Source organism: Protopterus annectens, chromosome 15.part0 (genome assembly GCF_019279795.1).
Source record: "Protopterus annectens isolate FY-2018-M chromosome 15.part0, PAN1.0, whole genome shotgun sequence".
NCBI lineage: Eukaryota > Metazoa > Chordata > Ceratodontiformes > Protopteridae > Protopterus > Protopterus annectens.
The window spans coordinates 304,753,772-304,766,026 of record NC_056749.1 but is presented as its reverse complement, the minus strand read 5'-3'; the positions used below and the strand labels follow the sequence as shown (position 1 = coordinate 304,766,026).

The 12,255-nt window shown below is 38.5% G+C and overlaps 1 protein-coding gene across 1 annotated transcript in view; it reads right to left on the bottom strand.

Annotated features, from left to right (window-relative positions):
* Positions 1–12,255, bottom strand: part of LOC122789659 (protocadherin-11 X-linked-like) — a 563,100-nt gene that overhangs the window by 17,889 nt on the left and 532,956 nt on the right. Inside the window, exon 3 of the mRNA XM_044057074.1 lies at positions 48–2,537. Coding sequence (XP_043913009.1) covers positions 48–2,537 — 2,490 coding nt within the window. The remainder of the gene's footprint in view (positions 1–47; positions 2,538–12,255) is intronic.

The following is a 12,255-nucleotide window of genomic DNA, read 5'->3' as shown; positions in this document are numbered from 1 at the left end:
AAAGCACAAAACATAATTCCAGCGAACAGTACTGTGTATTTGATTACCTGTCTTGTGTGAATGGGCCCTGCTGTCTTGAATCCTCCTTGACAACTGCATTCTGAGACACTGTAAGGGTCCGAGCTGCTCGATGAGCATTTGGATAGAGAGTCACACCCCACAACAAAGGTATTATCAAGTGGCAGTTCCTGAATAATATGATGCTTCTTTGGGGGTACAGGGGTTTCAGGTTTGATTTGGAAAGTTGGCTGTGGAGAGGCGGACTTGTAGTGTTTAGCTAAATCTGGGCTTTCGGGTTTAAATGTAGTTGGTGTTGTGGCCCAGTTATATTTTCCCATTGTTTGTTCTTCTAACTCCACTGGAATATCCAATGTACCATTAATGTGCTCATGTGTATGATCATCTGACTTGGGCTCTTCAATGGTCACAAAATTTAAGAGGAGGCTCTTTGGGGAACGTTTCTTCTTCTTCTTTTTTTTCTTAATCTGCCGGTTTTCCTGATTTGGTGAGACCCATTCTCCACTCTGTTTGCTCTTTTGAACAACTTTGTGTCTTGGAGTCTGCCTGCAACGGACAAGTGCAGTGACAAATATTACCAAAATAACAGTCATTGTTCCAGCTATAATGGCAATAACAATTTTAACATAGTCATTTGTTTGTGGCGTAAGCTCTCCATCTCCAACATTTTGTTCCAGTGGTGTTTCCAAGCTTTTGCGAACTAGATCATGAACATAGCTTGCATTTGATGCAGACTCATTTATAAATAAATGTACAAATGTGATGGAGTATAATGATTCAGGCTGCCCTAAATCACTGGCTTTAATAACTAGGCTACGCAGACCATGATCTGCAGGAATTATCTTTTCCTGCAATGTTATGTTGCCAGTTACTTGATCAATTGAAAATAAACCTCTTGTATTTCCTCCTACAATGCTGTAGCGAAGTACTGCATTCATTCCTGTATCATTATCAACAGCAAACACTCTTGTAACTACTGACCCCGCACTGGTAAACGTTGGCACTAAGTCATACGAGTAATTAGAGGAGGGAATCAAAAATACAGGTCTGTTGTCATTTATATCTACAACATTGATGGTCACCTTAGCAGTAGATGAACGCTGAATTTCACTACCACCATCCACGGCTTTCACATAAAATGTATAGGACCCCTGCTGTTCTCTATCAAAACTAATATTGGGCCTTATTACTCCTGTGAGAGGATCTATTATAAATTTATCTTTGCCATTTATTATTGAAAGTGTAACTGCTGCATTTTTGCCAGTGTCTGCATCTGTTACAGTAATCAGTCCAACTGATCCATACATAGGTTGATTTTCTGGTATGTAGAAATTATACTCATTGTGGGTAAAGGCAGGATTGTTGTCGTTTTCATCTGTCACTATTATTGTTACTGTTGCATTACTCTGCAGAGGAGGACTTCCATTATCTTTGGCAAGGACAGAAAATGAGTACCTGTCTTGTTTTTCCCGGTCGAGCCTTCTTACAGCAGTCAAGATACCAGTTTTGCGATCCAGGTTGAAAACAGAAGGGGCATCAGCACCAAGGATATAACTGATCTCTGCATTTTTACCACTGTCGGCATCCGTAGCACTTAATTTAGTCAACTGAATTCCTGGAATATTGTTTTCTATAACTGATAGGTTTATTACAGGCTGGACAAAGACAGGGTTGTTATCGTTTTCGTCTTTTATTTTAATCAGAAGCAATGCAGACTGGTTTAATGGGGGCTTCCCTGAATCAGAGGCTACTATTTTAATGGCATATTCTCTAGTAGCCTCATAGTCAAGCTTTGCAGCAGTCTCTAAAAGAAACTGGTTATCAAATACAGGTCTTAATCTGAAAGGAACATCATGGTCAGTGAAACATGTTACTTTTCCATTCTGCTCTGCATCTTTATCGGTTACTGTAATAAGAGCAATCTTTGTGTTTAATGGGGATTTTTCAGACAGTAATACTGATCCATTTATGGGATTAATTATATATCTTGTATCAATTGATGGAACATTATCATTTATATCTGTGATGTTTACAGTTACAGTAGCAGTTGATGAGGTTGAGCTTCCGTCACTTGCAAGAACTATTAATTTATGAAATGAAGATTCCTCTCTATCAAGAGGTTGCTTAACAGTGATTAAACCAGAATTACTGTCTATTGCAAACTGTCGCCTTGCAGTATTTGTTATCTGATTGCCAAAGGAAAAGTGTATCTGAGCATTGGAACCTTGATCCGCATCTGTTGCATGAACTTGCGTGACAGATGTGCCAATTGGAGCATTTTCTGGAACTCTAATCTCAATATTATTCTCTTTAAAAACAGGTCGATTGTCATTCACATCAGTGACAGTCACCTGAAGAATAGCAGTGCTGGATCGCGGAGGATTTCCACCATCTTCTACTTTTATCTTCATCACATATGTGTCCTTTTGCTCTCTGTCTAAATTTTGTTGGGCAATTAGTTGTGGCCATTTGTCACCTTCAGGTGTTTCAATGATGTCAAGTCCAAAGACGTTCTGCCCCTAGAAAGAAAAATGCAAATAGGAAATTAGTATATGCAACAGTTTACATACAAAAAATCCTGAATTTGATTTATAATCAGTTCTCCCGTTCTGCACCATAATAAACCAAGCAGCAAGATACACTACATGGCAGTACCAGTTTAGTCATGGACATGGTGTTCATGGTGACCTATGATAATTAATGCAATACAAGTGTCAACCAGTAATGGTGAAGTTCTGAGAAGTGTCAAAATACTGTAATTACAGTGACTTGCATTTGCATCAAAAAGGAACTTCTTTGAAATGGAAACAAAATCACTAGATATGGAATTTACCTTCTGAAAACAATATTTTACAGACTTTACTTTTATTGCATTTTAAATTGTTTTCTTAGGGCACTGATAACCGAGAGAGTAAAAGTTCCTTCAGATATTGCTTATATCGTATAGATGATCATGGGTTGACATTTTTGCCAAAGTTTGTTGGAGAACACAAAAGTAACTTGTTCTCGCCCAATTCTCTCAGTATAATCCTGCATTAGCTAAAATACGAGCTCTTTAAGATGCATGCACAGCTAAATCAAGCTCTTCTTCATATTGTTTGTTTGATTCCCTTTGCCACCTTATCAATGCAACCAATACCCCTAACTCGCACTTCAGCAACAAATGCAACTGATCGGAGATCAGCTTGCCAGTTTTCAACATAAAAATAAAGAAAAACATTCTACACACAAATATTACATGCAGAATCACTATCCAAATGCATTTACAATTATCAGAATGATCAGGATGCACACCTACACCGTATTCCCAGTTAAGATCACATGGCACTGGAGTCTAGTTAGTTCGCGGACCACAACAAGGGGGCATTGCAGTCTTTTTACTCTACCAGCTAATAAAAAATAAAACTATAAAGAATTATGTTAACTTCAGTATTAAAGATCTTGAAATCATGTCCAGTATCTACAGTTCTCAATTGTTTAAACGTTATGAAGTAGAGCTGATGAGTCCCCAAGTGGTCAGATCAACCCATCATGAACACCGAGAAGTTTCTTTGGAAAAATAGGTTTACTGTAAATCAGTCAGAGTATCAATGAATGGCTAGCACATAGTCTGAGTGTGCATTTTCAGGGTATGTTGCATGTACCACCACCTCAAGAATCACTGAGATTTTGTTACAATCCAAAAATATGACTAATAAACTAGTCATGAAATGACCCTTTGGACACAACTACACAGAGGTACTGCATTGTTTTGAATGCATAATGAATTTAAGAGTTATGCACATTCTGCGTCACATATCCCTGAAATTCACCTTGCCTGTTTTGTCTACCCTAGCCTTTACAATGATGCATTAAATTAAGTAAAGTACCATGTTTTTCTAACTTAGCATAAATCACCATTCATGCAAAACAATGAGGTACCTAGACCTGAATTATATTCTGAAGCTTAATATTACAGCTATGTATATAGAGTAGCTTGTACCACTGCCACCGTCTTTGGCAAAGGTTGGCTTTATTTGTGAGTCTGCAGCCATGATTAGTTCATTTTAGTGACTGTTACAGACAATTCCTAAGGGCTACAGTGTCAATCAAGGCCAGCGAAATGTTGCATCAGGAATGAACATCTAGAAAAAATAGGTTTCTCTGCCTCTTTCTACACCACCCCAACATTCAAGCATAACAGAATCATTGCCTATAAGAAATGCCCAACATAAAAGTTCTTTAGCTCAATTTCATTACGGATGATACTTTTGACAGAGATCTAGGTATGTTTCTTAGACAGGTAGTGCTATTAATGTATAGATTTTGCAGTTTGAATATACTCATTTATTTATTTTTTCTCTACTGGTAAGGTCAGTGACTACTCTAAAAGGTGGAGAATGTGATAATTGCTCAGTTCTGCTGAGTTTGCATTATATTGGATGTACATATTTCTCCACAGTGGTTACCCTTTTCTTTTATGCCACTATGGCTGGACCAATTTCAAACCTGAGCTGCATGTAAGAACTTAAGCTTAGAGTGCAATAAGCTTCACAGATTTAGCTTAGAAAAAGTGTCACATCTAAGTACCCAGGCATCTTTTCCTCGATATTTTGTAAGAAAATCTGAAAGGAATGCAGATGTAGTGACATATGTAAGCGGAGTAACGTTAATCAAAAGAGAAATTAGAAAATGACAAACAACAAAGTAACACTGAAGTGAAGTCTGGTCAGAATTGGTAACCCTGAATGAACACAGCCATGCGTGACCACTGGAACTACAGCTGACAGCACACTGATACCGTAAACCCAACTCCCACCCTCACCCAGTTGGTATGATGCTAATCACATTTAGGTGAGCAATGCTGTAACCCAGTGGGAGAAGAAAAGGAAAGAATAGAAAGATCCTGCACTGCAAGTTATTGGAAATCCTACTGAAAAGAGAGTTTCAGTGGAACAGGCAAACGTGTTATCACAAATAACCCCATTTTAACACCTCCCAGTGATACACCCCTGCCAAATAAGTTTGTGCAGCACCAGATCTGCTTATTTCTATCCCCTGCTATAAGAACTGTGAACTATTTATGAATAATAGCTAGTCAGAATGACAAATCATAATACACAGTAGTAAGTCAGTGTAGGATTCTGCAATATGCTTTCCAAATCAGCTGCACATAGCTACACATTAAGGCATTCTGTAAAATCTGATCTACCTCTTTATGATGTGCTATGCAATATTGTCAGGTCACACACTACTTCTACATATCAAAAGCACAATATTCCTTGGTGGCACTTTGTACCATTCAGGTACACCGGATGGTTTTGGTATGCCACGGCAGGTTACAGCCATGTCGGGTTGAAGTAATCTGCCACTGGAGGGGAGTAGTCAGTGACAGCACACAAGACACACTAGTGCACTGTGTGTATGAGTACCCAGGAAGGTATTTGTTTTGTAGCATAAAAGTACATTAAATATTTTTTTTTATTTGTTCAAAAATCAGCTGTACAGTACCTTAAATACTAGAAGCACAGTAAACATAAGTATATAGCTTCATGAAAATCTTGAAAATATGCTGCACCATTTTGGAGACACTGCTCTTTATAAACAGGAGCTAAAAGGAGCCAACAATTCTTGCTTCTTTCCCATTATTTATTTATGTAGTCAAAATTGTTTTCAATAAAAGGCATCAAGAAATAAAAAAAGACTGCCCAATCCACTTACTTTTCGTCAAATTTGACAGCTTAATAACTTGTGAAAACAGCTGTCAAATGAGTAACTTCATGAAATGAATAAAATTCTACTTTAATTACAATTACAGCAGACAAACTCCTGTGACAGAATGACAACTATCACACCCATCAAAACTGAAAACTCCTTCCAAATTAGCATGATTTAATTTCCGATACCATGCACAGCACAAATACTGTCTCAACAGCAGTTGTTTCCCTAAAATGAACTTCTGACACCAGCAGATGCAACAGTCCTTCTAAACTGATAGAAATAATGTAGAGGCAGGCAGTTCAACTAATGAGTTGAATATATGCTGTCCAAACATACACTACAAAATAATACATTACTTCAAGAAATCAAACAGAAACCATTGTATCATCTGCTTGCTTGATTTACCTGGGTGAATGAAGTAGAACATTATCTCCAAGCAGAAACGTTTACCTTTGCTGTAGCAAAACGTAATTAGAAGGCATAGAATGAGTTGTAAAGCCCTGAAAGTGTTAGCAATGGCTTAATCCATTAAAATATGGTAAAGACAACTTCACCCATTTGTCACTTTTTTTACCATGAAGTAGTTGATTATCCCCAGCCCCCCCAAAAAAATAAAAAACATTATAATCACCTTCATACATGAGTATACCATTTTATTTTATATGAGCAGAATCCCACAGTTTCACTGACAACTAGAGATTTGGGTTCAGACAAGTCCACATTCTGAGAGAAATTTTTAAAGTCTGCACATAAATGACCACTGGTTTCAGCATATCAGACATTAAGGATATATACAGCAACAGGGTAAGGAGTAAGCATTAGCTCCAATATGGTGCTTTAAATCTGCAGACCCCTTTGTTCTCCATATAAGAATCCAAAACCTATAAAATAAATGTGTTTGCTTGTTTAGCTAGAATAGCATTATCTGTCTGCTATATTCACGTGCACTCTAATTCTAAGCCATAATATCTATATATTTCAGATTACTCGCTTTGGATACAATTTTAAATGATATATTCTTAGATAAAGACTATGTAATAATATTTCACAATACAGTAGATCTAAATTGAAATTATCCTGCCATGCTGTTTAAACACTAATAATTTACCAAGATCTTTGATACGTTTTTTTTTTTTTTTTTAATCTCTGTTACTATATTCACTACTTCCAGCATACTTTAAAAAAAGGTAGGAGCAAACTACATAGGAAAAAATGGGAATTGTGGGAACAAAGCATACAGGGGAGGAATGAGGTTTAAAAGAAGGCGGGACTTAAATGAGCTATTTAATGTTTGACTGAAACTGACTGGGTAGAAGAAGTGATGTATAATGTTTGCAACTGGGAGTGTGTCAGTATGGTTTGTAATGAAAAGCGCTTGCAACTAGGATTCTGTCGGTGTGGTTTGTTTTCATTTATATAAATATATGATTGCCTATGTAGTAAGGTATGGCTTAATAAACATATTTCTTGTTTAAAAAGGCAGGAATTGCATGATTTATGTAGTATTGCTTAATTATTATGGCTGTGTCTTCTGTGAAGGTTGGGTGCTGAGCTGGCAACTGAACACCGTAAAACCACCACTGCCAATCTGCGGACAGGTGATCCACTGTGACGACCCCTAACAGGGGAAAAAGCAAAAGGCATTGCTTGCTTTTTTCTTAGTTATATATATGATGTGTAGCAATATATGTGAAGTATAATGTTTATGTTAATATAGTTTGATTACTTTTATATGAATGCACATTTCCCTATGTCGCAACTGATAATTCAATAAAAAAAAAGGAAAAGAAAGCGATCTCTGCTGCCAGAATGGCAGGATGTATGATTCATGCTTGATTTCATAACATACATTTGTCAGTTTTATATCTGTATTTGCTTAAAGACATTTTGACTAAAAACTCAATGTTTGAAATGTTTTTTACATTGCAGTTAATCCAGTAAATGTGATTATTAGTAAGAAGTTATGGTAACCTCAATGATTTTATTGGTGCATTACTACATTGTGGACATCTTTAAGTTACATCAACACATTCCAGACATTCTTTTTAAGATTGTGCTACCAATTTTATTTCATACTTCAAGTAAGCTATTAATCTGCACATGTAACAAAACAAATAACTGAACACGGAGCAACCAAGGCTAAGAAACAATTCCACACAGCGCAACTGCATATATATGTGGTTGCCGCTGTGTGGAATTATTTCTTAGCCTTGGTTGCTCCGTGTTCAGTTATTTGTTTTGTTACATTTTGACTTTGGATTGTGGATCACGGAGCTCTTATCTCAAGGTTTGCCAGTTATTTTGTTTTTCGTATTAATCTGCACATATTCAGGCAGTAAAGCTCTTTCCAGTGGTGAGAATCAAACCTTTCAGTTGAAAGGCATACACCTTAAAAACTGTGCCACTTGGGCTTTCAGTGCTGTAGTCACTCCACTGCAAACATTATAATATATGTTATGAGGGATGCCTCATGGATCTAGTACAAGTGGATTAAGTAGCTATTAAATAGCTGTTAACAAGCTGTTTTCCTACTGTGTACCAGTAGTCCAGGGTTTGATTCCCACAAACTTCATTGCCTACCTGTGTGACTCTGAGCAAGTCACTTAAGCAGAGAGAGATCCTGGAAATCCTGGACTGAGTCTGAAAAAGGTCCATGGTGATCAGTACTCTACCCCATTTAACAAACACAATAAAATAAATAATTTAACTTTAGATGAAAAATATACAAGCTACTATCCACAGTAGAACTTTTACTAATAAAGCCTTCTAAAAAGCTGGTTAGGAATTCTTAGTTAGAAGTTATTTTTCTTGGTTATAAGTTCTCTTGATACAGAATGTATAATGTATGCATATTGTAATCAATTTAAAATGTCAGCACTGTTGGAAGAAAGACTTTCTTTTTTTCAGCATAACTACACTTTTGAAAGCTGTTGCCTTCAGATCTAGAATTACACTTATTGTAGTATTTCCAGGCTATCTTTTATACATTTTAATGTGCTGTGAGTCTAACCTAGCAAGAATATTCATTATAGGTTCATAGGTGTGTACTACGCTAATGGCCCTGGAACCTTTACAAGCCTAGTCCATAGGATTACCCTGGCTTGTGCCACCCAACCATAGTTCCTAATGCCTCTGTCAAGTAGAGCCACTGGAGTGATCCCTGGGGTGAATATTCTATTTCCCATCCACTCATGAAGATTTCTCATGAAGAGGGCCAATGAGGTGCACTGCTTGACATGTATGGGAAGTCTATTCCATAGCATGGGCAGTTTCTGGCTTATGAACCTGCCCCTCCAGCATGTCCTGTTGATTGTGATAATGAGGTTGAGGTCTCTGGAGCATGTGGTGCGGAGCAATTGGGATTTCTTTAGTTGTAGCATTTCTAACAGAGGGAGTCAGACATGGTTTTGTAAGTCAAGCAGAGATTGCCTCTAAGTAGGCGATATGAGACAGAGAATAGTTGGAGTTTTTTTAGTCGGTCCATGTAGGACAAGTATTTAAGGCCTAGGATCCTTTCTGTGAGGTACTTTTGTAGCCCCTCCAGTTGTTGCAGGTGTCTAGTGAGGTACATGCCAAATGGGGCATTGTACTTGATGATTGGCCTAATGAGGGAAGAGTAGAGGGAGACAATGACCTCTGTTCCTGGATGCAAAACCCTTAGTAATAAGATATGCCACATAGGAGGACTTTCTGACCACAGTGGCAACATGATGGTCAAAAGAGAGGTTGCTGTCAACCTGTGTACCCAGATCTCTCATATTGCCTTTTGTGTTCAGTGGACTACCATCAATGTGGTAATTCAAGGGAACTGGGTTTTTCCCAAGGGGGGTGATGACACATTTTTTGACATTGAGCTTAAGGCCATGGTTCTGACTCCAGTCGTTGGTGTCATTGAGGCCTTTCTGTAGGATGTCAACATCACTTGGGGAGTTAATAATAGCTCCCAACTTGAAATCATCTGTGAACTTTGTCAGAGTCCCTTCATGTTGGCGTGGACTTCAGAGAAGTAGATACTAAACAGGAGATGACCCATGACCGAACCCTGTGGGACTCCACTTGTGACTGGTCGGCAGTCTGACTTGGAGTCAGCTACTTTCACACTGTGGGTTCTATCTGTGAGCCAATTTGTAACCCACCTAGTGATATAGGGGTTGATGCCTAGCTTAGTGAATTTTTCTATGATTCCTGAGTGGGGAATGGTATCAAAGGCCTTATCCAGATCAAGGTAGGCTGTATGAACCACCTTGCCTTCATCCACAGCTCTGGTGACTGACTCAAAGAAGTCTGCCAAGTTGAGCAGGCATGATCTTCCCTTCACAAAACCAAACTGTGTGGGATCCATAGTTTGGAGATTAACTATATCCTTGTTTATTAGGTCCATGATAATGTGTTCCATAGCTTTGCACATCAGACTCGTCAGGCTAATTAGGCGATAATTCCGGGGGTCTGTAGTCGCTCCTCCTTTGTGGAGAGGGATGAATGTAGCAGTGCACCATTCGGTAGGGACAAAGCCTGAGGTGAGGCTGTGATTGAACAGGAGGCACAGGTGAGGTGCCAGTTCACTCTGTACTTCATATAGAACACATCCAGGGATATTGTCAGGCCCCATATAAGCTGTATTCTTGGCCTTGGACAGTGCTGTTTTAACCTGTGCAGTAGTAATATTGGGTGCCTGTCAATCTACTGGTATTGTGATTGGTCCTTTGAGGGGAGATAGAGGGGTAAAGTTACCATTGTATCTGTTGGCCAGTATATCGGCAATATCTGTTGGCTCGGTATAGGAGGTACCATTGTGCAGTAGCTCAGAACAAATCTGGGTATTGCCTTGGAGATTCTTTACATAACTATAGAAGGCCTTGTGGTTGTCTTTACTATCTGCTGAAATTCTGTTTTCATAACTAGCTTTAGAGGATTTGATGAGGGATCTCAACCTTTTGTTAAGGCTGATAAGGGAGATTTTCCAGTCTTGGGACTTCACCTTATTCCACATCAGTTTCCTCCTCCTTTTGTAGAGTTTGTTTGTGGCAGGTGACCACCAGACTGGCTTCCTTTTTTCTTTTGAGGAGAGCGTCTTTGTTCTATTGGGTATGGCAAGATCCATGCATTTGTGTGTGTGTTCATACAGTGCATTGGTGTATGATTCGGCGGTCATGCAACTATTCTCCAATTGCACGGGTGCCATGAAGTTAGCCACCTCTGTTTTTAGGAGCCCAAAGTTAGTTTGGAGAAGCTTTCCATGGTGGCTATCTTTGTGTGTGGGGGGGGTGGTGGATTTCCAAGGTGATTAGTTTGTGGTCAGCTCTAACCAGGGAGGAGTTGACTATTGGTGCAGAGCAATGGTCGGCCATGTTAGTAATAACCAGGTCAAGGATGTTGCTACTTCTAGTGTGGGTAAGAATGAGCTGGTCCAGAGCATTGGAATTAATGAATTCCAGAAAGCATTGGTACACAAGTAGTTTTTCCAGTTAATAGAGGGGTAGTTGAAGTTGCCCTGTATGAGAGTGTTAGTTTGGATGCTAATATTCTCCAGGGTGCTTAGGAATGTGGAGTGTGAGTCTTGGGACATGGTTGGGGACCTATAGCAGGCTATGACCTGAATCACTGTCTTACCCAGTGATGAGTAAATACACAATTCTCAAGCATTGAATTGCTGTCATGACGTAGCCATTCAGTACAGTTGTTTCAAGCTTCTCATGTAAGCTATTTGTTCATAACATTCTTATTCAATTGTCTGCTCATACTGAGCATTGCTTGCTATTAGTATAGTTATTTTCTGATCAGATATTAAAGTTCTGTTGCACTTAAATATTTATATAAATAAATGCATGGTTATAATTTCAGGGCAGATATACATGTGGTAGTACGACCACCTGAAAAAGTGGTCTGAAGACTTCCCATAAGGGACACATGCATAAAGGATTTTAATATTTCTAAACAGTAATCAAGCTGAAATTGCAATCCTTTGTGTATTAAAAACTGCAAGTAGACATGCATGCTTCCTGGAAGCATCAGGTGGGACAAATGTACTTGGTTATTTAGCTCTCTTGGTTAAGAATAGTGATTTGATCTGTTTCAACCCTAAATCAGGAGGCCCCTTTAGGGAAAAATCTACTGGTTGCAAAAGGTGTTTGATTGGTGGAGAAATTCAGAACAAATATTGAATGTGTTACTCAGGAGTCTGCTTATGGAGCCAGTATTGATTCTCCTACCTTTTTCAGTAAATTCTTGTCAGTATTACATAATTCTCAAACAGCTGCACAGGTAAGTTTGAGAGTGATTACCATAAGTTTCTTTAAGTGTTAGACCAAAGAAAGCCCACAGCAAGGATCTACTTGAAGGCTTAGAGATCTCTGCAAACATAGCCAGTCTGGGGATTTTCAATGTATACAGAGCTATGTAGCCTAATAATGAAAATATTACCTTGAGTATCCCAAAGAACGTATATGACAGTCAACTGGATTATTGATTACGGACTAGTTCACTGGTCAGTGCCCTAGCATCTGTCTCCAATATTATCTGTCCTTTTAAGGATCATGA